We start from the raw sequence: 26,718 nt of genomic DNA on the forward strand, positions 1-26,718 counted from the left end.
AAGGACAGTTAGGAATGTTACAGTGGTATGAGAATGTGCGCTCAACTTTCAGTCAACGTCCCTGGTAAAACAAGCGTTAAATCACTAAATGAGGGGTGTTAATGTAAGAGAGCAATTGGAACAGTAGGATGAAGCAAGTATGCTTTTAAGGTAGTATGACTGTGCTTGAATTTAAGCATGTAGGTGTAAAAAATTATTAATCAATAATCTTAGTCTAACCAATGACCCCGACACCAAAAGCTCAAACATAAAGGACATTTCCACACAATGAATGTGTCTGAAGGCTTAATAAATTACTGGTTTACATCTTCTGAAACTATCAGGCATTATCTGGCAATACAATTTTAATACTCTAACAGAGCTCCTTGTACTATGTTCTAAAATGGGTGGTCCGGCTGAGAAATAAAGCTATTTCCACCTCCCCCTATACCACAGGCCCAGCAGATGGACCAAAACACAAATAAACCACAGTGAGAGTGGAGAGACAAGAACTCTGGGAGCAGGAAGAGCTTTCGCCACATTCCACAGCAGCAAGCCCTTGGTGGTTGGTGACCTTGGATTATACAACAAGACTTAGCATCAGTATGGAAAACAGATAGCAGGAGGGAGAGCAGCTGCTTCAGTGCACCATCTGCACCAAGGAGCTGGGCTGGGGAGATGAAGATATACTTGGCCATAACGTGATGCCAATTTGGCACGTCATGGCGACCAACGGTGATGGGTTTCCCAGGCTCCCTGTGTTCTCTAAAGGGGCGGAGGGCGGCTGTCGAGCCATCTCTGATCGTGGGCCTGCGGTCTCTTTTTCTCATTAGACTGATTCGCTGACAGAACAAAAACCAAGATTCAGCAGACACTCAGCAGACAGAGGGAGAATGTCTGAAGGATGTGCAGGAGAGAGGGGGATATTTTGGATGTCAGTCTGCATTTCTAAGGTTGATATGTATTTTTTCTCTCGATATTTACCTTTGAGAGGCTCCTGTGAATATCTGCCTCAATCTGACCTCTGTTTCACCATAAAATCTGTAAAGACAGGTCGAACATGAGAACAAAATAAACTAAGGTCACTTGATATGGATGTACAAGCACCACTAACCCTCAATACATGATCTTGTACTTGGTACCCAACCACATTTCATTAGGTAGCAATAATATGACCATACTTGCTAATGATTTATGGACGGTTGATTAAGGTCATATGTGCCCCGACCTCATTGGCTATGGCTCATCCAATCATAGTCTTTCCTGTTCCCGGGGGGCCATAAAGGAGAACCCCCCTAGGAGGTGTGATTCCTGTATGCAAAAATAACATAATCAACATCACATAAGCACAAAAATGGAATCAAATGCATAAAATCAGAGTTCAGATTTCGTGAATTTGAGATATAGCATATCATTTCTGATGAAGAATTTTCCAATTCAAAGGAAAGTCATATATTAGTGTACCGTAGTTGGAGAAGTCTCTCTCGGGATCATACTGTATATGACTTTAGACCTCAGGGCTGCCGTATCCTCCTCCTCTTGAGCCTCTTTGTGCCTGTCTCTGAACTTCACCTTATTCTCCACCTCTAGACTGAGAATGCCCTGCTCAGACTTAGTGGGAGTCTGGGGGTTGCAGGGACACAGGGCATACAGGCGGGCCTGCATGGGGTACTGGATGCAGGACCAGGCTGCGCCGGATCCCTGGCCTGCACCTCAGGTCCATGGAGGTGGAGCCCAGGTCGGAGGTGGAGCCGAGGGCTGAGCTCGTCAGAGCTCTCCTCTGTATCAGGCTCCAGTCCCGGGGTAGGTAGGGGTCTCTCCAGGGAGTGGCCGTCGACCCCCGTCACCCGCAGACTACACGCTCCGCCAAAATACATCAGGGAGAGTAAGTTTCCAGAGTGGGTCTTTCGATCTGAAATATGAGTGTATGTAAATGTAATGCAAAGTGTTACATTGAAAAGTGTTACATTACATATTTGGCGCGGGTGGTAGCCTAGTGGTTACATCGTTGGGCCAGTAACCGAAAGGTTGCTGGATCAAATCCCAGAGCTGACAAGGTAAAAATATGTCGCTCTGCTCCTAAACAAGGCAGTTAACCCATTGTTCCCTGGTAGCACGTCATTGTAAATAAGAATTTGTTCTTAACTTACTTGCCTAGTTGCCTAAATAATAACATATATCCCCTGTTATGTAGTCCCATGATAAATAAACTGTCTAACCCGAAGATCTGAGAAAGAAGTTACAGAATTCTTCCAAATGGAGCACATCATCCTTCTGTCTGCATTTAGAAATAAAAAGCAAGAGTGCATTTACCATTCATCATGCAATTAACCAAACTGTGATGGCATTTCTGAGTCATCACTCAATTGACTGTCAAACTGTTGTTGCAGGTGTATCACCAGCAGATGGCGACATTTATCTATAAGTATAAAACATTTTATGGTGTATGGCTATACAAGTAAAGTGAGGTTAGTCTTAAGGCTTCCAATGCTTCAGTTCGGCTGGCACCTAGACAAACTCGGCTAAACTCCAAAAGAGTGTTCCTCATATACTCCCTTAAAATACCTTCACTTGAAAAATCAGCAATAGTACTGTTTGTCCATCTTAAGATGCCGTAGCCAGTGTACTTCCTAGTCAGACTGTATCTAAGACAGCTCAAGGAATGTCAATGTTGCCAAGAAGACCATAATTGCACAAATGTACATCTAACTAAGATATTTGGTGCAGTACTTCTCAAGTGAAAAAATGTACATGAAAGTGAGTCGTCTTTTGTTGAACGACAACAAACACTTCATTGAAGAATCTGTACTGTTGACCTACGACCAAGGAAGGGGCATAAACTTTGGGTACAGAAATTCAGCTTGCCTCAAGAAAAAATCATGTGCACAACACGCAAAAAAAAACCTTGCCGAAGACCAAAACGAACAAAAACGTCATCATAATATATGCACAAACTGTTCTGAATTGTTTTGGATGGGATGAGTGCAGACACCTTTAAACCTACTACCTTACCTGGTGGAGAGATGCACATCTTCTGCCTGTAACACAGGCCCTTTCAGGGAGTGAAGAGTCACTCCATCCCCAGGCTTTACTTTCAGGCTGTTCTGAGTACTTTTCTGTAGGCCCACTTAACTCCCGGGGAAAGATGATGCCAGGCAGGCCAGACACACCTTGAAAAAACAAACACTGCACAGAAACTTGGCCTGGTAATAAACTGACAGCCTTTGTGTCGGTCTAATATTATTCACCATATCAACTGTCTGTGTCAATTGTTGATATTGTCTTCCCACAGCACAATTCATTGTCAATAAGCACATGCACATATACAATATTCCATTATGTTGATAAACATTGTTGACATACCTCCTGTTGCCCAGTATGGCTCGACAATAGGACTGGTCATCCTGCTTTTACACTCAGCCCTGCTGATGTCCTGAATATTTTGGGAAGTTTATAATCTGCTGTACACAAAATGTTTAAATAGAATGTTAGGACTTTCTAAACTGCAAAAAGAGAACGTTTTGTCAAGAGTGAAATCACTGGCATACCACACATCCCTGCAGGGGGAGGGGGGGCTTTCTTGTGGAGTTAGGGGCTGCTGGAGGTGACATGCAAGGCAATGTGTGTACTCATTGCAACTTCCATCCATCATCAGCAAGTAAGTGCACGCCTCCATGTTAATTGGTATGTATATTTATTTGACATTTATTTAATCAGGCAAGTCAGTTAAGAACAATTTCTTATTTTCAATGACGGCCTAGGAGCTTGTTCAAGGGCAGAATGAAAGAGTTGTACCTTGTCAGCTGGGGGATTCGATTTTGCAACCTACTGACCCAATGCTCTAACCACTAGGCTACCTGCCACCCAACGTTATCTTGGTTCTTTGTTGCCTATCTGATTAATGCCCTCCTTGCCTAGTCCGTCAGTTTTGGTCGGTGGCCCTCTCTTGGTAGGTTTGTGACATCTTTTTCGGGCGGCACATCGCCTAGCGGTTAAAAGAGCGTTGGGCCAGTAACCGGAATCACCGAGCAGATAAAGAAAAATGTGATGTGCCCTTGAGCATGGCACTTACACCGATTTATTACTGTTAGTCGCTCTGGATAACTGCGTCTACTAAATGACGAAAATATATGGTACATGAAATGTACATTGTATTCAGCCATATTATTTAAGAGCAACATAACTAGCTAACGAGCGTTAACTAGCTACTTTTCTCAACTGAGTCAATACCTGTAAATTAGTTGTTGTTGTTGCGATCGCTGCCTCGTGCCCGAGCTCTGCAAGCTATTTAAATCACTAGAGCCATCTCTCAGTTCCCTTGAGTTGTCACCATCATTGACTCTCCTAACATTGCTTTTGTTTTTCTTTCTTTGTCTTTAATTTATCAACAGTGTGCATGTGAAGCAGATGGGTGAATCAACTGAGATAAACGTCCTGGTTGAAGTTCAGTACCGCTTCTTTTACCGTAAATGCCGTAGTAATTCTGCTTTGAAACTCGGTTTTTCTATTTTGGTGCAAAGACGGATGATGAGTCAGAATATATATATATATATATATATATATATATATATATATATATATATATATATATATATATATATATATATATTTGAGTCAGAATATATATATATATATATATATATATATATATATATATATATATATATATATATATATTTGTATATTGTATATTGAACATAATATACCTTTGTATGATATTATTTTACTTGCTAGCAACTTACAAAAACGCAAAAGAAATGTAACAAAGATGGCCACATATATGTGAAGTATATAACGGTATTTATGCAACTTATTTATGTAACCCGCGAGTAAGTAACATTTCAGGGACGCTTTTCCATGAAAATATATTTAAAGGCTTTTATAACATGTTAACTCTTACTTGCAAACTACAACATATAGTAAGAAATGCGCTTTCAATTAAAACGCTTCGCCTTACGGATACTATAGGGTCATCGAGGGCTGGTCGAGAATTCACATGCTTAGCAAGCCGGCTACAACTACAGAACGAGCAGGGGATGAATGTAAATGTTTTGTCTGGGAAGGTGCACAGATTCGGCAGATATCAGCGAATGAGTATTTAGTAATTTACTACGAGGTATGTAGACCTGGGTGTCAAACACACACTGAGTGTACAGAACATTAAGAACACCTGGTCAGTTTGTTATGGAAAGAGGTGTTCTTAATGTTTCAATGCTCAGATCACTTCTGACACCAGTGTAATGAAACAGCAGGGAGCAGGCCTCGACCTTTGAGCCCGAGGTCCGGCGCGTTACACTATATATTTGTTTTTATTCAAACCATCCGCTAAATATTGGGTGACATGAAAATATAGATATTTGGCCACGCTCACCAGTGGTGGAAAACGAATATATACTGAACAAAAAATATAAATGCAACGATTTTACCGAGTTACAGTTCATATAATGAAATCAGTCAATTGAAACAAATGTATTAGGCCCTGATCTACGGATTCCACCTGACGGCATGGGTGGCGTTTTTTTACATATGCACCAAAATCGTGTTTCTCAGAAATTTTGTGCACAAATTTGTTGACATCCCTGTTAGTGAGCCTTTATCTTTTGCCAAAATAATCAGCAAAGGACTAAATCTGTTGCTAGATAATTTAATGCTAATTTCTCCACCATAAACCGCATCCAACGTCGTTTTAGAGAATTTGGCATACGTCCAACTGGCCTCAACTTGTTGCTGATGTCAACGTTGTGAACAGATTGCCCAATGGTGCTGGTGGAGTTATGGTATGAGAAGGCATAAGCGGCGGACATTGAACATAATTGATGGCATTTGGAATGAACAGAGATACATTGACAAGATACTGAGGCCCATTGTGTGGCCTATTATTTTTAAGGTATCTGTGATCAACAGATACCTTAAGAATATCTGTATTCCCAGTCATGTGAAATCTACAGATTGGGGTCTAATGAATTTATTTAAATTGACGATACATATATAATTTCCTTATATGATCTGTAACTCATTAAAATCTTTGAAATTGTTGCATGTTGCGTTTATATTTTTGTTCAGTATACATCTACTCAGCTACTGAATGATGAATCTACTCAGACATGTTCCTTTGACTGTGTGATGTTTTGTTTGTTTTTCAGATTCTTTGGCTCAGTGGAGGACAGAGGGCCGGGTGGCAGTATGGCTTCATGTGCCTATCTCTTTCAGCCGTTGTGCCGCAGCTGCCTCTGCTCATGGCTTCACCTACCATCATGCCAAACAGGACCAAGCCATTCTGTCTCTGTGGCTGGGGGATGGGCAGAGCAGGCTGCCCGGGTTTGCTACTCATCACATTGGAGTGGCAGGTAGTATAGTCCTTGTGTAACCTGACCTATATCACAGGTTTATACTGCTCAGGATCAGGTCTGCTTCAGGTATCGTAAAGCCTTTGCACACACACTTGTGCAGAAATATTCATGGGGCAAATATCAGTTATTTCAAATGTAGTTTGTGTTTGACATGCAAACAAATAGACTTGGGCTTTGTGGGAGTGGAAAACAATGTTCAGGGAAGGGATGTTGGATGGCAGTTTTTTATATTTTTTTATAAACACCAACACAATCATCCACCAGGTGGCATGCTGTTTCCTTTATACTTCCCCCAAAGTGGATGCAAGCATGTCAGAACATGTCTGTGGAAAGAGGATGGCCAAAACCTGGTCCACATGGTCTGATGGCATGTTGCCAACAGTAACTTGCGGGACCCCACCATCGTGACTGTAAGTGTTTTTAGGACTGATATGTGTTGGAGTACACACCAACACAACACACTGGGTCATTTGTGTTATTAAATCATTTAATTTACATCATATCATCATCCAAGGAGTTTTAGTGTCAAACCGAGCAACCAGCTCCTTTCCCTGAAGATAGTTTGGGGTCAAAAATGAATTGGTGAGTGTACCAATAACCTTGCCACTTAGCGTTAGGTCCAAAATTATTGCCACTGTTGATAAAGATGACCAAAAAATACTAAAATAAATCTGACAAATAATGAGCTATATTGTATGTGGGAAAAAAACGAATATATTATGTTATACAAATACATTTGCTCAGAGAAAGAGATTTTGTTTAATAAGTAATATACTTTTTTTTAAGATAGGGGTCAAAATTATTTCCACGTCGGTTTTCAATACCTTTCAAAATCTCACCTTGCGAGGATAATGGCCTTTTTCTAAAATGTTTTATGAGAATGGAGAACACACTGGGAGGTTTCTTAGACCACTCCTCCATACAGAATCTTTTCAGAACCTTGATATCCTTTGTCTGCGCTAATGGACTGCCCTCTTCAATTCAAGCCACAGGTTTTCAATGGGGTTTAAGTACAGACTTGATTTTGTGGTCATTTAACCGTTGTGAATGACAGGCACATCAATCTGCAGGTTAAACATGGTGAGATTAAAGACTCCTAAATTGATAGTGCAGTTTGTTTAGGCAATTGTACAGCGAACTAGCTGCTTTACATGCTAATATTGTCTTTGGTATTATTGTAACCAGCTACGTTTGCTAGCTAGCCAGCCAATAAAGAGCTGCAACAGATTCCCACATTTTTTTTCCCATGTTGCTGCCAACCTTATTATAATACCAAAATGAAACATTTGTTCACAACAAAATATTATTCTCAGTGTTATTTAACACTATAAATTTAAAAGAATGAGTGGTTTTGGGAGAATATTTTCTTGATTCAGGACCCAAGCTGTCAGCCACAGCAGCCAACAGTTTTAAATGAAGGGAAGTCCCTTCGTTGATTACTTGGTTTGGTGCGTCATTCCTGAGTTTACGAACAGACACCAGTCACTGCCTTTTGGAGAAAAATGTTCTCCCCCTCCACAGCTAACCTAATGATAGCTTCTCAGTCCGGTACCCGGGCAATCTCTTGTGATGTGCCCGGTGCCGGCCGGGGATGACATCAATTTCCACACAGAAGGCCAAGTCGGGGATTAGATGACCCATCCCTCGTCACACATCTGGGGGATTCATTCAAGGTCTAGAGTGTGTCCTGGTGAGACACCGGCACGGAAAAACAAGGGCCCATTTCCTTCTCCCTGGAGCTGTCAACAGAGGCACATACCTGGCCCTCTTAGTCACAACCCACTGGGTACAAACTTTTGTTCAAAATCTAGTTTTGATTTACATTTGGTTGAGTTGTCAACTAAACGTGAATTTAACGTGAAATCAACAAAAAGGTTAAAAGTTGGGTGACAAAATATGAAATCCCTTACATTGATTACTTTTTTCTAATCTAATCAGTTTTCCACCTTGATTCAATGTCATCACATTGCATTTTTGGGTTGAAATAATGTGGAAACAATATTGATTTACCCAGTTTTTGCCCGATGGGAACCTGTTGAAAAAGGGGTTTAGTTATCCCACTAGGCCAAAAGGGATGGCAAACGTTTCACAACTGTTACCGAGTCACACTCTCTGTTTCACTACAGACTATGTCAACACAGACTGTACAATGTAGGAAGGACCTTGACATTTGTCACTACCTTTACTCACTTAGGATGAGTTATTGATAATAAATTACAGTATTACCTTGTTTTCTAGTCTGGCCTGGCCGTGGTGGTATATATAGTCCAGCATTTGTTGACGCAACTAAGTATACCTCACTGTAAGAAAATAGCGTCTGAATATCGGTCAAGTCCCTGATGTTTTTCGAGTTGTTGTGATGGCCCCTCTCTCTGGCAGGCTGAATAAAGCCCGGCCCCAGGGCACTTAGTGCTCACTCCACGTGGGTCAGTTAAATGAAACGTTTTCATGTTCTCTCAAACCCAATAATAATTACCTGGTCTGAAGTCAGTTGTCTGGAAGCTGTCGTCAAGGTTCTTTGGAGTATGGACCAGCACGTAGACACTTTTTCTATCCATCAAGGTGCAGTCATTGATTAGTCAAATGTTAAGGTTGCCATTGTTGCCATTGTAAAAACAAGGTACTGGACTGTTTCCCTGCCTGTCATGTTTTATGTATTACATAAGGCTCAGCTTGAAACTTGTTTTCTTTTATGAGATATGTCGACTTCTATTAGGGCCAATCCTTAACCTCTTGAAACTCTGGGGGCGCAATTTCATTTTTGGATGAAAAACGTTCCCGTTTTAAACAAGATATTTTGTCACAAAAAGATGCTCGACTATGTATATAATTGATAGCTTTGGAAAGAAAACACTGAATTTTCCAGAACTGAAAAGATATTGTCTGTGGGTGCCCTAGAACGGGAGCTACAGGCAAAACCAAGATGAAACGGCAACCAGGAAATGAGCAGGATTTTTGAGGCTCTGTTTTCTATTGTCTCCTTATATGGCTGTGAATGCGAGAGGAATGAGCCTGCCCTATCTATCGTTTCCCCAAGGTGTCTGCAGCATTGTGACGTATTTGTAGGCATATCATTGGAAGATTGACCATAAGAGACTACATTTTACAGGTGTCCGCCCGGTGTCCTCCGTCGAAATTGGTGCGTCATTTTCAGCTGCTGGTATTTTTCCATGGGATTCTGAGGGGAAAGCAGGCTTCCACGAACGGCACATCAATGAAGAGATATGTGAAAAAACACCTTGAGGATTGATTCTAAACAACGTCTGCCATGTTTCGGTCGATATTATGGAGTTAATTCGGAAAAAATTTGACGTTTTGGTGACTGAATTTTCGGTTCGTTTCGGTAGCCAAATGTGATGTACAAAACGGAGCGATTTCTCCTACACAAAGATTCTTTCAGGAAAAACTGAACATTTGCTATGTAACTGAGAGTGTCCTCATTGAAAACATCCGAAGCTCTTCAAAGGTAAATGATTTTATTTATTTGGTTATCTGGTTTTTGTGAAAATGTTGCGTGCTAAATGCTACGCAAAATGCTAAGCTAGCTTGCAATACTCTTACACAAATGCTTGATTTGCTATGGTTCAAAAGCATATTTTGAAAATCTGAGATGACAGTGTTGTTAAGAAAAGGCTAAGCTTGAGAGCAGGCATATTATTTTCATTTCATTTGTGATTTTCAGAAATCATTAACGTTGCGTAATGCTAATGAGCCTGAGGCTGTATTCACGATCCCGGATCCGGGATGGGGAGTATCAAGAGGTGGACACACTGTCACATCTGCTCCTGCTACGCCCTCTGGTGTTCATCCGGTGTATTCTTTACCTGCAGTTACTCCCCCAGTACACTCTCTCTCCCTCTCTGTGTGAGTGTGTGGTTGGAGACAGGTGTGCTGGAGTCAGAGCAAATCCCTTCCAGCTGCAACTCGTTCCATAATCAAGACCTCTTACAAATACTCAGTCCTGCCACTTCCACTCTGCCAGATCGTAATCTCTGCTCAGTCAGTTATTATTCTAGCCATTTATTATTACGCAAGATCCCGTTGTGCCTGTTTCCCTGCCTGACACCTTTTATCCTCTCATTGCAGTTACTGCTCTGTCTCCTGTTCCACATCTCACCACCCAACTACCTTGTTCTCGATTTTACTCACCATCACTACCTTGGATTCCCCTCAGGATCTGTTTACCAAGTTCTACTCAGCCAACTCCAACCTCTGTCTCCACATCTGTTTTTTCTGCAACTCATCCGAGCTTCCCCGGATCTGCATTCCATATCTCTCTGTGTAACAATAAATATTTTGGTTCATTCATCCCTGTTTCCTCATCTGAGTCTGTTCTTGGGTTCCACAGTGTCGCTCCGCTTAACACACACCCGTGTGTCAATCTAATGAACAAAATCGGAAAAAAATCCCCCTTAATCAGTTTGAAGTAGAGATACCTTTCAGCATGGGCTGCGTCTCAATCCACTGCCTTCGCCTATGTTGGCCTCCCACATCTGTGGTGGAAGGTGGCTGAGCTACAGTGCCTTGCAAAAGTATTCATCCCCATTGGTGTTTTTCCTATTTTGTTGCATTACAACCTGTAATGTAAATTGATTTTCATTTGGATTTCATGTAATGGACATACACAAAATAGTCCAAATTGGTGAAGTGAAATGTAAAACATAACTTGTTTAAAAATATATATATATTTTTTTAAACAAAGTGGTGCGTGCATTTGATTTCACCCCCTTTGCTAAGAAGCCCCTAAATAAGATCTGGTGCAACCAATTACCTTCAGAAGTCACATAATTAGTTAAATTAATTCCTTCTGTGTGCAATCTAAGTGTCACATGATCTGTTACATAATCTTAGTATATATACAACTCTTCTGAAAAGCCCCAGAGTCTGCACCCCCACTAAGCAAGGGGTAACACCACACAAGCGGCACCATGAAGACAAAGTAGCCCTCCAAACAGGTCAGGGACAAAGTTGTGGAGAAGTACAGATCAGGGTTATGTTATAAAAACATCCAAAACTTTGAACATCCCACGGAGCACCATTAAATGCCTTATTAAAAAATGGAAAGAATATGGCAACACAACACACCTGCCAAGAGAGGGCTGCCCACCAAAAGTGAAGGATTAGGCAAGGAGGGCATTAATCAGATAGGCAACAAAGAGACCAAAGACACCGGGGTGGCAGGTAGCCTAGAGTGGTTAGAGCATTGGGCCAGTAACCAAAAAGGTTGCAAGATCAAATCCCCCAGCTGACAAGATAAAAATCTGTTGTTCTGCACCTGAACAAGGCAGTTACTGTTCCTAGGCCATCATTGTAAATAAGAATTTGTTCTTACCTGATGTCTAATTATAATGTTAAAAAAATAAAAGTGTCAGTGTAGGGAAGTACAACTAAATCATTGTGAGATGTGTTACTGAAACTAAAGCTTTTCGGCCACAGTGATACTGTCTGAACTCTGGAACTCAATGTGCCTCTTCAATCGACACTGAGCGGTAAATGGCAGTAGTTGTTTTCCTTCCTTTCCACTGTTATAAATGGTTATAATTATCTGTGTTTATTTAGGCAGTTTTCCTGGCATGTGCTGGCCCTCATCCTGTCTCTCTCCATGGGGAGAATTCATCTCCTCTCACAGACTTTACCTTGACTTCTGCTGCAGTGCCGTCTCACTTAGCATAGCACCCCACAGCATTACCCAACCTCAAGCAAACATCCTTAACTCCTGCTTGTGTATGCAGGACTCAGTGGCAACTATTTGGTTGAATATTTCTCAGTGTACCCAATCACTGCAATCAATGTCAGGCGCAGTGCTTACATTCACTGTAATATTTGATTTATTTCACCTTTATTTAACCAGGTAGGCCAGTTGAGAACAAGTTCTCATTTACAACTGTGACCTGGCCAAGAGAAAGCAAAGCAGTGAGACAAAAACAACAACACAGAGTTACACATAAACAAACGTACAGTCAATAACACAATAGAAAAAAACAGAAATCTATGTACAGTGTGTGCAAATGTAGAAGAGTAGGGAGGTAGGCAATAAATAGGCCATAGAGGCAAAATAATTACAATTTAGCATTAACACTGGAGTGATAGATGGGCAGATGATGATGTGCAAGTAGAGATACTGGGGTGCAAAAGAGCAAGAAGATAAATAACAATATGGGGATGAGGTAGTTGGGTGTGCTATGTACAGGTACAGTGATCGGTAAGCTGATGCTTAAAGTTAGAGGGAGATATAAGACTCCAGCTTCAGTGATTTTAGCAATTCGTTCCAGTCACTGGCAGCAGAGAACTGGAAGGAAAGGCGGTGGCTGGAAGTGTTGGCTTTGGGGATGACCAGTGAAATATACCTCCTGGAGCGTGTGCTACGGGTGGGTGTTGCTATGGGGACCAGTGAGCTGAGATAAGGTGGGGCTTTATCTAGCAAAGTCTCATAGATGACCTGGAGCCAGTGAGTTTGGCGACGAATATGTAGTGAGGGCCAGCCAACGAGAGCATACATGTCGCAGTGGGGGGTAGTATATGGTGCTTTGGTGACAAAACGGATGGCACTGTGATAGACTACATCCACTACATTGCTGAGTAGAGTGTTGGGGGCTATTTTGTAAATTACATTGCTGAAGTAGAGGATCGGTAGGGTAGTCAGTTTTGATGGGGGTATGTTTGGCAGCATGAGTGAAGGAGGCTTTGTTGCAAAATAGGAATCCAATTCTAGATTTAATTTTGGATTGGAGATGCTTAATGTGAGTCTGGAAGGGGAGTTTACAGTCTAACCAGTTGAAGCGTTGAAGCTTGTTTGGAGGTTTGTTAGCACAGTATCCAAAGAAGGGCCAGATGTATACAGAAGGGTGTCGCGTGCGTAGAGGTGGATTAGAGAATCACCAGCAGCAATAGCGACATCATTGATATATACAGAGAAAAGAGTCGGCCCGAGAATTGAACCCTGCGGCACCCCCATAGAGACTGCCAGAGGTCCGGACAACAGGCCCTCCGATTTGACACACTGAGCTCTATCTGAGAACTAGTTGGTGAACCAGGTGAGGCAGTCATTTGAGAAGCCAAGGCTATTGAGTCTGCCGAAAAGAATGCAGTAATTGACAGAGTCAGAAGCCTTGACCAGGTCAATGAAGACGGCTGCACAGTACTGTTTTTTATCGATGGCGGTTATATTGTTTAGGACCTTGTGCGTGGCTGAGGTGAACCCATGACAAGCTCGGAAACCGGATTGCATAGTGGAGAAGGTACGTTGGGATTCGAAATGGTCGGTGATCTGTTTGTTAACTTATCTTTTGAAGATTTTAGAAAGGCAGGGCAGGATGGATATAGGTCTATAACAGTTTGGGTCTAGAGTGTCTCCCCCTTTGAAGAGGGGGATGACCGCGGCAGCTTTCCAATCTTTGGGGATCTCAGACGATCCAAAAGAGAGGTTGAAAAGGCTAGTAATAGGGGTTGCAACAATTTTGGTGGATACTTTTAGAAAGAGAGGGTCCAGATTGTCTAGCTCAACTGATTTGTAGAGATCCAGATTTTGCAGCTCTTTCAGAACATCAGCTGTCTGGATTTGGGTGAAAGATAAGCGGGGTGGAGGGGGGGCTAGGGAAAAAAATGCTTATTGAAATGATCGATTATTGTAGATTTATTGGTGGTGACAGTGTTTCCTATCCTCAGTGCAGTAGGCAGATGGGAGGAGGTGCTCTTATTCTCCATGGACGTTAGGGTCCAAAACTTTTTGGAATTAGTGCTACAGGAAGCAAATTTCTATTTGAAAAAGCTCGTCTTAGCTTTCCTAACTGACTGAGTATATTGGTTCCTGACTTCCCTGAAAAGTTTTACATTGCGGGGGCTATTCGATGCTAATGCAGAATGCCACTGGATGTTTTTGTGCTGGTCAAGTCAAGTCTGGGGTGAACCAAGGGCTATACCTTTTCTTAGTTCTACATTTTTTGAATGGGGCATGCTTATTTAAGATGGTGAGGAAAGCACTTTTGAAGAGCAACCAGGCATCCTCTACTGACGGGATGAGGTCAATATCCTTCCAGGATACCAGGGCCAGGTAGATTAGAAAGGCCTGCTCGCTGAAGTGTTTTAGGGAGCGTTTGACAGTGATGAGGGGTGGTTGTTTGACCGCAGACCCATTACGCACTCAGGTAATGAGGCAGTGATCGCAGAGATCCTGGTTGAAGACAGCAGAGGTGTATTTCGAGGGCAAGTTGGCCAGGATGATATCTAAGAGGGTGCCCATTGTTACGGATTTAGGGTTGTACCTGGTAGGTTCCTTGATAATTTGTGTGAGATTGGGGCATCTAGTTTAGACTGTAGGACGGCCGGGTGTTAACCTCTCTGGCCCACCCGGGATGCAACCGCACCCCCTTCCAACAATAAATGCAAATGCACTACGCCAAATGCTAATAGCACTCGTTAAAACTCAAACGTTCATTAAAATTCACATACATTTACATTTAAGTCATTTAGCAGACGCTCTTATCCAGAGCGACTTACAAATTGGTGAATTCACCTTCTGACATCCAGTGGAACAGCCACTTTACAATAGTGCATCTAAATCATTAAGGGGGGGGGGGTGGTGAGAAGGATTACTTATCCTATCCTAGGTATTCCTTGAAGAGGTGGGGTTTCAGGTGTCTCCGGAAGGTGGTGATTGACTCCGCTGTCCTGGCGTCGTGAGGGAGTTTGTTCCACCATTGGGGGGCCAGAGCAGCGAACAGTTTTGACTGGGCTGAGCGGGAACTGTACTTCCTCAATGGTAGGGAGGCGAGCAGGCCAGAGGTGGATGAACGCAGTGCCCTTGCTTGGGTGTAGGGCCTGATCAGAGCCTGGAGGTACTGCGGTGCCGTTCCCCTCACAGCTCCGTAGGCAAGCACCATGGTCTTGTAGCGGATGCGAGCTTCAACTGGAAGCCAGTGGAGAGAGCGGAGGAGCGGGGTGACGTGAGAGAACTTGGGAAGGTTGAACACCAGACGGGCTGCGGCGTTCTGGATGAGTTGTAGGGGTTTAATGGCACAGGCAGGGAGCCCATACAGGGTAGTCAATTCAAGCTACACTCGTTGTGAATCTAGCCAATGAGTCAGATTTGTAAAATGCTTTTCGGCGAAAGCATGAGTAGCTATTATCTGATAGCAGGCAACATGCCGAAATACCAGAAGGGCACGTAAACAAAGGAATTAGCGTAGCCGGTGCTACACAAAACGCAGAAATAAAATATAAAACATTCATTACCTTTGACGAGATTCTTTGTTGGCACTCCTATATGTCCCATAAACATCACAATTGGGTCCTTTTTCGATTAAATCGGTCCTTGTGTACCCAAAATGTCAATTTATGAACACCGTCAGATCCAGTAAAAACACATTTTTTAAACGCGACGTTATTTTTTAAAATTAAAAAAGTTGCCTATAAACTTTGACAAAACACTTCAAACTACTTCTGTAATCCAAATTTAGGTATTACTAAACGTTAATAAATGATCAAATTGATCACGGAGCGATCTGTATTCAATAAGCACGAGTTTGGGTAACGTAACTAACTTTTCCGGTTCCATTGTTTTACATCTGTGGACTTGACAACCGGATGTGGCTATTACTCAGATGACCAAGGATTTAGTTGAATCGAAATCACAACACTGGCAACATCGTGTGGAAGCTGTAGGAACTGTAATCTCACTCTTAATTATTTTTCCTTCCAATAGAAAATACTTGGGCTGGCGGATTGATTTTTTCTTCGTTGATTTAGTGACCAGGTTTTCTGGTGATTTTGACCACGGAACTCGTTCTATTATAGTCACAGACACCATTGAACCAGTTCTAGAAACTTCAGAGTGTTTTCTATGCACACATACTAATCATATGCATATACCTTATTCCTGGCATGAGTAGCAGGACGTTGAAATGTTGCGTGATTTTTAACAGAATGTTGAAAAAAGTAGCCCGAGGGCCCGATCTCTAAGAGGTTGTCCCAGTTTAGGTCATCTAACAGTACAAACTCTAAAGATAGATGGGGGGCGATCAATTCACATATGGTGTCCTGGGCACAGCTGGGGGCTTAAGGGGGTCTACAACATCGGCAATGGTGAGAGACTAGTTTCTGGAAAGGTGGATTTTTAATATCCAGACCTGGATAGTATGACAGAACTCTGCAGGCCATCTCTGAAGTAGATTGCAACTCCGCCCCCTTTTGCAGTTCTATCTTGTCGGAAAATGTTATAGTTATTTTTGGTGGCCTTCCTAAGCCAGGATTCAGACACTGCTAGGACATCCGGGTTGGCAGAGTGTGCTAAAGCAGTGATTAAAACAAACTTAGGGAGGAGGCTTCTAATGTTAACATGCATGAAACCAAGGCTTTTACGGATACAGAAATCAACAAATGAGAGCGCCTGGGGAATGGGAGTGATGCTTGGGGCTGCAGGGCCTGGGTTAACCTCTACATCACCAGAGGAACAGATGAGGAGTAGGATAAGTGTACGGCTAAAGGCTATAAGAACTGGTCGTCTAGTACGTTCGGAATAGAGAGTAAAAGGAGCAGATTTCTGGGAGCGGAAGAATAGATTCAAGGCATAATGAACAGACAAAGGTATGGCACGATGTGAGTACAGTGGAGGTAACCTAGGCATTGAGTGACGATGAGAGAGGTTTTGTCTCTAGAGGCACCAGGTGCGGTCACCGCATTTGTGGGGGGTGGAACATCAGGGAGAGGCATGTGTAGGCGAGTGATCATAGGGTCCAGTGAGTAGCTAGGCGAGCAGGAGACACGGCGATTCAGACAGCTAGCCTCTTGAAACTCTGGGGGCGCAATTTCATTTTTGGATGAAAAAACGTTCACGTTTTAAACAAGATATTTTGTCACAAAAAGATGCTCGACTATGCATATAATTGATAGCTTTGGAAAGAAAACACTCTGGATTTTCCAGAACTGCAAAGATATTGTCTGTGGGTGCCCTAGAACGGGAGCTACAGGCAAAACCAAGATGAAACGGCAACCAGGAAATGAGCAGGATTTTTGAGGCTCTGTTTTCCATTGTCTCCTTATATGGCTGTGAATGCGAGAGGAATGAGCCTGCCCTATCTATCGTTTCCCCAAGGTGTCTGCAGAATTGTGACGTATTTGTAGGCATATCATTGGAAGATTGACCATAAGAGACTACATTTTCCAGGTGTCCGCCCGATGTCCTCCGTCGAAATTGGTGCGTCATTTTCAGCTGCTGGTATTTTTCCATGCGATTCTGAGGGGAAAGCAGGCTTCCACGAACGGCACATCAATGAAGAGATATGTGAAAAAACACCTTGAGGATTGATTCTAAACAACGTTTGCCATGTTTCGGTCGATATTATGGAGTTAATTCGGAAAAAGTTTGACGTTTTGGTGACTGAATTTTCGGTTCGTTTCGGTAGCCAAATGTGATGTACAAAACGGAGCGATTTCTCCTACACAAAGATTCTTTCAGGAAAAACTGAACATTTGCTATGTAACTGAGAGTCTCCTCATTGAAAACATCCGAAGCTCTTCAAAGGTAAATGATTTTATTTATTTGGTTATCTGGTTTTTGTGAAAATGTTGCGTGCTAAATGCTACGCAAAATGCTAAGCTAGCTTGCAATACTCTTACACAAATGCTTGATTTGCTATGGTTCAAAAGCATATTTTGAAAATCTGAGATGACAGTGTTGTTAAGAAAAGGCTAAGCTTGAGAGCAGGCATATTATTTTCATTTCATTTGCGATTTTCAGAAATCATTAACGTTGCGTAATGCTAATGAGCCTGAGGCTGTATTCACGATCCCGGATCCGGGATGGGGAGTATCAAGAGGCTAGCAAGCCGGGGCTAGCAGATGGACCTCAGAGGGACGTCACAATGGAAGAGCCTGTTGAAACCCCCTCGGGCGGTTACGTCAGCAGACCAGTCGTGATGGATCGACGGGGTTCCGTGTCAGCAGCAAAGGGTCCAGGCCAATTGGCAAAGAGGTATTGAAGCCCAGGAATTGAGTGGTTTAATATGAGTGGTTTAACCCTTTTTTCCATCAGTCAATTTATTCAGACAATGACAGCATCGTGGTGTGCCATTTATGATACAACAGCACTTTTGCTTAATGACATCACGTCAGCAAGTCTGTCCCGAGTTAGTAAACATCACTTGTAGGAATTCTTACAGAAGAATACATTTCAGGAATACATTACTTCTGCAATGCTAGTTATTGTAGGAAACAGAGGTGAGCGGTCAGTGTTTGGGAAGTAAGAGAAGTGTCATCATTTACTGGAAGAGGGCCTCATAGACTCAGTCTGGCCCTTGGCCATTGGCAGAGTTTGGCAGGGTAAGCCCACCCAGAGCTTCTCTAGGGTTGTGTTTCCTGAAAGTGAACCTCTCTGGGTCATTATCACTGACGTCTGCACCAAGACGGCAAACGTAGCATACAGAAAAGAATGCCTGGTAATTGCGCTGTAGCTAGATGATTTGCGGCAGAGACAAAGGATTTGTAATTTGCTGTGTTGAAATCTGATTAAATAATGTGCAATGGGTTGAAGTAGGTTTTAGAACAACATGGGTCATTGGCTGTTGATTTGGGATAAGAATTACGATCATGATTCTTAATTGCTATTCGGTCCGTTTGTACTTTTCTGACTTGTGATGCGCTCATAACCATTAGGCCAACCTGTATCTAGAACCACAGCCACTTTACCAGAACACAATTTAATAAACCACACAAAACTTGATGTATATTGTTAAGATACGTTTATTCTTGAATTTTCCTACCTTGTTGCAGATATAAGTGGCTTCAACAAATATAGCACTTTGTTGGTATGTATGTTTACAAAGAGGAATCAAATGATGAAAGTGTAGTGCTTTACAGTTCATCAAAACTTTGAACAAGATCAAGGAAATCAAATATAGAAAAATATTGTTTTATAATTGCAAACAAAAAGTAGAATTTGAATTAATCAAGAGCTACAATAAATGTATACAACTACTTCATAATTTAAACAGCAGCGATCTGTCTTTAAATATAGTTTAAGAGTGGTGAAACTAAACACCAAACTTAGTTGCTTAGATTTTCTCAAGAATAACAATATATAATGACATCAAAATGAATATTTAATGCATCAGGCAGAATCCTATCTTTAGATCTGAGTACAAGGCATCACTTTTAACATTAAAGCATACATTTGACAAGTGTGAATTAGGTGCATATAAGTTAGGATTTGTCCCTATGCACATACAATTGTAACATACTTATCAATGTTGAAGGACCCTGGAGGACACTTTCACAAATAAAAGACTTGGATGCAGCCCATTCAATTTGCATCCTAATTCAAAGTATATTATTGTAACTTAATTTCAGACAGTACATGCATGGAAGTTCCCTGGAGGGCTCTCGGATCCAGGAGAAAACATTGGTCAGTGATGCAACCACATAACGTATACCATACATAGACAATATCTAAATGCACACACACATACCTATTCATAGGAATGTTTACTTTTTGAAACTGCCTCCTCAGACATTCATATGAACTACACTCAAGCATACATCTAAACAATTTAAAGACTTAAACAGACTTCAAATAAACGTTTTACTAGTTACAAGTTCAACTTGTTTTTTTTAAGCAGCTGTTGATACAACGCCCCACCTACTGAAGCAGCGTTGTATGTGACTAAAGTACAATCGAATTCCCTTTTTTAGAACCAAATTTCATTTTCATGAATTACAATGTAAAAATGTTGTTAAGGGCGCTCACATTGTATCACACAATTTTTATTTGTGTCCAGTGAGCATTATCATGCAGTCAGATAAGATGTACAGTAATAAGGTTTTCAAAACAAAGACGTTTAAAGAACAGTACAAACATATAAAATCTCCTTTTGTTCTGTTTACTTTCTTTTTCCAAGCCTTCACTGCGGTCCGTGAGGTCTTTGAGGAGACGGGAGTCCGCTCAGAGTTCAAGTCCCTCCTGAGCATCCGGCAGCAGCACAACATCCCAGGTGCTTTTGGTATGTCCGACATGTACATCATCAGCCCCCTCACATACGACATCAACTTCTGCACCCAGGAGTGCCTGCGCTGTGAGTGGCTGGAGCTAACTGAGCTAACCAAGACTAGCTCCACTACTCCTATCACTAGCCGCCTAGCCAGGCTTCTGCTTCACGGCCTGAACCAGGGCTTCGACCAGATTGACCTGGCTATGGAGGAGCTGCCAGCAGTCTACTCAGGGAGGTTCTACCAGCTGTACCACAGGGTGCTGCCTCCAGGACCTCCCTAGCCTAGTGCATCGATGCTAATAGCACGAACACGTCAATGCAAGTCATATGAGCATGTGGATGGTCTTTCACCATAATACTTGAAATGTATATTTATGAGAGACTGGAATAGGTTTTTCTGAACTGTTACATGGGAAGGAGGGTGTAGCCAATGGTACCGATGATGATTACTGTAAAGGATATTTTTCACAAATCACAAGACCTCTTGTCTGTAAAGATAAAAAATATGCACAATTTTAAGAAATAGGCTACTCTGTTTGGGAAGAACTCAGGGCCTCTAAGCTCTAAAATTAAATGAATCATTCATATGTTAAGATTGAGAGGTGCAATATCATATACTGTAGTATTATACTAGGTATACTGTTTGTTTTGCAATGCTCGATTTATCTTTGCCAACCCAATGTTCTATTTAAAAGTTATATCAAGTAAAGTTCTTGCTGCAGTAAAAAATAAAAAATTTAAGCCCAGAGCTACTCAGTGGAATCTTGTGTGTTATCACTTTCTCTTTCATCTTAAATAATGTACCTTCAAAATTGGTAAACCAAGAAAAATAAGCAGAGTATCAAAGTACACTAGAATATTTGAAGCAGCTCTAGTCAAACTCACATTATATAGTTGAATTGAATTGCCGTTAAAGTACCTAACTACATGATGATTATGTCGTCACAGTCATTTAATACGCTCCATTGTATTTCTTCATGTCCTGTCTGTTTGTGTGCAGCCAGGCTGACTTTAAGATTGGTACGACAAGATGAGCTCAGCGTCTGGCCGACATGGGGAGAAAGAGAATGGCTTTTTGGCCGGGTCCAGTTTTGGATCCTGACTTGTACTGGCCAGTCCTTTTCAGTGCCACATACATTTCAGGGTACTTTCGAGAGTGGTAGGTGTTGTAGTTGTTACTCTCCAGCCTCTCCATGAAGTAGCATTCATCTGTTGTCCGTCTCTGAAGAGAGAGAGAATGTTCGAAAGATATGAGATAGCAAATCAGAGATCAATTTACAACATTTGTTAATCCAGTTCTATTATTCTTTGAAAAACTTGATCCACTTTCATATTGTAAACCGAACCAATGATAAATGTCAATGAAACTCTTTTGAAATCTTGTCTTTGTCTTATGAAATAAAACGTAATGGGCAGGTTTCTCAAACCAAGATGAATAAACCTATTCCCCATTGAACTAAAAGCCATGTTCAATGGGGAATGTCCACCAGTGACAAGCTTTGGGCAATGATGGTTTTTTATATTATAAAAAAAGGATCCACATTTCATGTAACTGGAGTTTAGCCTAGGTCTTAGCGGCCAGGGGAAAAGTTGAAATAAATGTAGTTGGAATGTCAACACAAATGTTTAGTCATTGTGATATCCTCTAAATAAGCCATTTCATTTAGACATAATTAAATATAGTTGATTTTTACATGCTCTGTGGAGAAAAGGGAAAAGCTTGCAAACTGACAAAAAATACATCATAATTTGATTAATCCAGTAAAACACATCAGACCTCAATACCTCCATTGTTTCAGTGGACATTCCAGAACAGTCTGAACTCCTGTTTAATGTCACACACTAATGAAGATATTTTTCAATAGTTTTACTAGATGTTTTGCCAAGCCAAAGATGTGTGAATAATCATCCATTCTTAAATTAGTAAAACAAATGGTCAGTTCAGTTCTAGTGGCCGTGTGCAAGAAATAGATTTGCTCATGTCCAATAGAAATGAAGTAACTCCCAGTTTTCTACCCTCTGACAGGTTTTTGTTATTACATTTCTGTTATTACATGAAATAATGGAAAATATAAATGATTATTCCTGTCCACACTGTGATTTTGTGTTCATGTGGAAGATCTGATGACATCAATCACATCTGGCTCAAATATCTCTTGATAGCAGGGCCAACAGAATTCCCTGCCCTATCCAACAACAGGGGGCCTGTTGTCCATTCAACCATGGCTACCTAGTATAGAGGATAACTTTTATGGCCCTACCTAACCCTACATGGAAGCAATCCCTGGCACAAAAACAGTTGGAAGATAAATTCAGAGGGTAGCAACACTGGGAAAGATAAAAAAAAAGTGTATTCATTTACATTGACTACAAAGTTCAATCCCTACCACCTAATATCTGAATATATATAGACTATCCATGCCGACATGGAAGGCAGTGCTAAAATGGAAAGGTAAAGTTAGAAGTAATGAGTGTATTAGAAAGTAAGCTCGATCTATACAGATGATCATGTGCATAAAGCTGGTGAGTGGGGCTGAATAAGGAGATGTACAGAACAACATATAATACCTCCAGCTTCCAATTTCAACCTGAACACAACAGTCTATTTACAAAATGCTAACACCAAACTGTAACTTTCCCCCACCCTGAGAGAACGTGTGAGAACAGATCCTGGATGATTGATCACATCAGTGAAGGTGCCATGTCTGTAATGTGTCTGCCAGTGTGTGTCCATTGCCTAGTCTGATTACTCATTAAGGAGAGACAGGAAACACACCAGTCAGTTATCTGCTCGGACTTCTGCAGTATCCCAGAAGTACCTCCATTCACTGCTACCACACTAACAAGTGTAATACGAAAGCAAAATCTGTTGTCAGTGTATGACAAGATAATATTTGCTTTCAGCATGAACTTAATGAAAACCCTTCATCTTAGGAATGGGACTGTCCCTGTTAGAGTAAAGCATGAGTTGTAGACCATGACAATACCAAAACAGATGGAATGGAGTTGCTTTGGTAACTGCTTTGGTAGCTATTAGGAAGGCAATGCTTACTCACCGCTCCAAACAGTCTTCCATCTGCATTCATGGCCAGATAGCGGTTGGCTGAGACCCCTTTGATTACTACTTCCCCCACTGAGGTCGCCTGGAGTTGAAGCTTATCTGAGGAGGGAAAATTACTTTAGTCTCAGAGTGAATTGATAGCAACTCCATTGATGCTAGTTGTTAGTGGTGTTGAACAAGGATGGATAGAGCAGAGTATTATACTGAACAGAAATATAAACGCAACAGGTAAAGTGTTGACACCATGTTTCATGAGCTGAAACATGGTCCCATATGCACAAAAAGCTTATTTCTCTCAAATGTTGTGTACAAGTTTGTTTACATCCCTGTCAGTGAGCATTTCTCCTTTGTAAAGATAATCCATCCACCGGACAGGTGTGGCATACCAAGAAGCTAATTAAACAGCATGATTATTACAAAGGTGCACCTTATGTTGGGAACAATAAAAGGCATCTCTAAATTGTGCTTTTTTCACATAACGCAATACCACAAATGTCTCAAGTTGAGGAAAAGTGCACTTTGCATGCTGACTGCAGGAATGTCCACCAGAGCTGTTGCCAGAGCATTGAATGTTCATTTCTCTACCATAAGTCGCCTCCAATGTCGTTTTACAGAATTTGGCAATACGTCACAACTGCAGACTGTGTGTAACCACGCCAGCCCATGACCTCCACATCTGGCTTCTTCACCTGCGGGATTGTCTGAGACCAGCCACCCGGGCAGCTGATGAAACCCTAATAAAACCCTTTTGTGGGAAAACGCTGATTCTGATTGACTGGGCCTGGCTTCCCAGTGGGTGGGCCTAAACTATCCCAGGCCCACCCATAGCTGTGCCCCTGCCTAGTCATGTAAAATCCATAGATTAGGGTGTAATTTATTTATTTTAATTGACTGATTTCCTTATATGAACTGTAACGCAGTAAAATTGTTGCATGTTGCGTTTATATTTTTGTTCAGTATATAGCAGAGGCAAACAAGTTGATACAATATTTCTTCATAAAACTTCAGATAAGCAAGATAACCATTCGAAGTTGTGGTTCACCATCGTTCTTCACAATTTTCACATTTTGAGAAACAACATTAATAATGCCGTAATAGTTATTGAAAGCTTGTATTTGGTTGAAGTGATCATCTTGTAAATACTCCAAACGTTTTGTGGAGTCTGATAAGCCTACGTGTGCTGCGCCAATGGAGCATATTTGAATAGCATATTTATAGCATAGTTAAAAATATATATAATAGAGTTCTTATCAAACAGGCCTCATAAGGCAAGATAGTACATGATGATACATTGTAAACTTCTATATAAGAGGCATCTGTGTGCACTTAGGGTTTGTTTAATGACTCATGTCATGAAGATCCATTCCTCTCTGAAGGAATACATCATTAGAAGTTGTTGCATGCAAGGGAGCATCTAGTGTTTACTGAACATCTGTACAGCAGGTCTAGTGATCACATCCCTACGTGAAACGTTCGGCAATGGTTTATTTCATCATCGCTTGCTTTAATCATATTGAGGAAGCAAATGTGCGTATCAACAGAGTCCTTTTCATTGGTTCTATTTGAATGAATGGTCATGACAGAAAGTATAGTTTAGTGTATAGGTTTAGTGTGGTGTATCCAGTTTAGTGTATGGGTTACTACTACGCTTCTAGAATATTGTATATGCCTTGTTGAATGAAGATAAATGTCGCTGTAAAGTAAATGAGATGCTAATTGTTTTTCAATAATTGAAATGGCCAATGGCCTTTTCATTAAAACTAGTCAGTCTCTTGTCCCCATTCTTACCATAGTAGTTCATTGCTTGTGATGATTTTTGGACAGCTGTTTGATAGCACCTGTTCTAAGTCCCATCCCCTATCTGTCACTCAAGGATCTACTGAGCAGTGCTTCCTGTGACGAAAACCCCCTCTTCTACATGGGCCCCTTCTCCTCCTCCCAATTACTGATGCAATCTGAGAGACACACACTGAAGAAAAAACAACTAGATAGTGAGTTATGAGGTGGTTTCAATGTGTGAGGTGGTTTCAATGTGTTGTTGCATGTTAAATTTAAAGCTAATCAATTATACTTTAATATTATACTGAATTGATAAGAACACAAACCTAGTGCTTCAATCTCAATCAATGGCCTTTATGTGGACTCGAGAGTTGGTCTATCTATGTGTTAATGCACATTTCACACGAAAGCTACATCATATTTTAATTCTGGACATTTGAATTACATGTGACGTAATAGCAGTGACATTTAAAGAATGTCCGTGTTACACACATCAAGATGACTTGAATGAGATCAAAACCCACCACATTCATGAAAGCACTTGCAAAGGCGAATGTAAAAGAACTACACGAACGACTGTCATTTGAATGCTGTAGAAGCCATAAATAAACACACTCATTCGTAAAATTCCCTTCAGTCCTCCCTGATTTCCCTCACGGTTACATCCCTGTTACCCTTTAAACGCATAAAGAAGCTTTGTCTGCCATGCAAGGGACTGGAACTACTTACTGTGGGGGTCGTTCTTATCTCTGATCCCGTCCACGCTTCCGTTAGAGTTTATCCTCAAGAAGTAGCCTCCGTTTTTACAGTACAACCTCTTGGGCTCCTTAAAGTTTCCTGGAAGGAAGCCGCCACTGCCTCCATCTTCAGGTGTGGCGGGTAGAGTGGTGATTTCTCCTGTGGCCATCTCCTCTTCCCTCTATCCTCTACCCTGCTGCTGCTGTGTGCTACCAGTGCAGCAGCCCCACAGCTGCCTTATGCTAACTGCTGTCCCCTCCCTTCCCCAGCGAGCCTCACACAGCCTGATTTTAGTTAACCCCCAGGGTCAGATAGTTTGTTTGTGAACACCCCTCTGGTGTAGCATGCCCTCTACTCCCAAGCAGAGAGGAATCTAAGCGCTAGCAGCACTTGGAAAGGAGCTTGTTAGCCGCGACAGCAAGGTCCACCCCTCACTGGCCTCTTCTCGTTCCTTTAAGAAAGTGCTAAGAGTTGATATTCGAGTGTAGTTTGGATGGGGATTCGTGTGTTCCACCTTCCATCGTCTTCTTCCTCCAATCTTAAGCACTGAAATGTTTACAGCAGGGCAGCTGGCTGAAATCTGGGGAGACTTTCCCTATGGGCCTCAGTTCGCATGCGCCCTCCGAGGCAAGCACACACACACACACACACACACACACACACACACACACACACACACACACACACACACACACACACACACACACACTTTCACTTTCTAACTGAACCAGACAACCCTACACAGCACAAGCAGAGAAAGGAGGGTAAGACTGGGGCTTACTGATTGAACTGCGTCCTAAGAGACCCTTGGCTTGTGCAACTTGAGTGGTGG

At 41.7% G+C, this 26,718-nt stretch overlaps 1 protein-coding gene and 1 pseudogene across 1 annotated transcript; one reads left to right on the top strand and one right to left on the bottom strand.

Annotated features, from left to right (window-relative positions):
* The first annotated feature begins 701 nt into the window (after window positions 1-701).
* LOC135527248 (nucleoside diphosphate-linked moiety X motif 6-like) lies at window positions 702-20,589 on the top strand (annotated as a pseudogene).
* Window positions 19,047-26,479, bottom strand: LOC135526464 (fibroblast growth factor 2-like). The gene is made up of 3 exons (XM_064954858.1): window positions 25,878-26,479; window positions 23,365-23,468; window positions 19,047-21,530 (listed from the first exon to the last, which is right to left on the bottom strand). Exons 1-3 carry the CDS (start codon window positions 26,053-26,055, stop codon window positions 21,345-21,347), a joined length of 468 nt encoding a protein of 155 aa, XP_064810930.1. The 5' UTR covers window positions 26,056-26,479; the 3' UTR covers window positions 19,047-21,344.
* Window positions 26,480-26,718: the final 239 nt, after the last annotated feature.

This window comes from Oncorhynchus masou, chromosome 32 (genome assembly GCF_036934945.1).
Source record: "Oncorhynchus masou masou isolate Uvic2021 chromosome 32, UVic_Omas_1.1, whole genome shotgun sequence".
In the NCBI taxonomy this organism is placed as follows: Eukaryota; Metazoa; Chordata; class Actinopteri; order Salmoniformes; family Salmonidae; genus Oncorhynchus; species Oncorhynchus masou.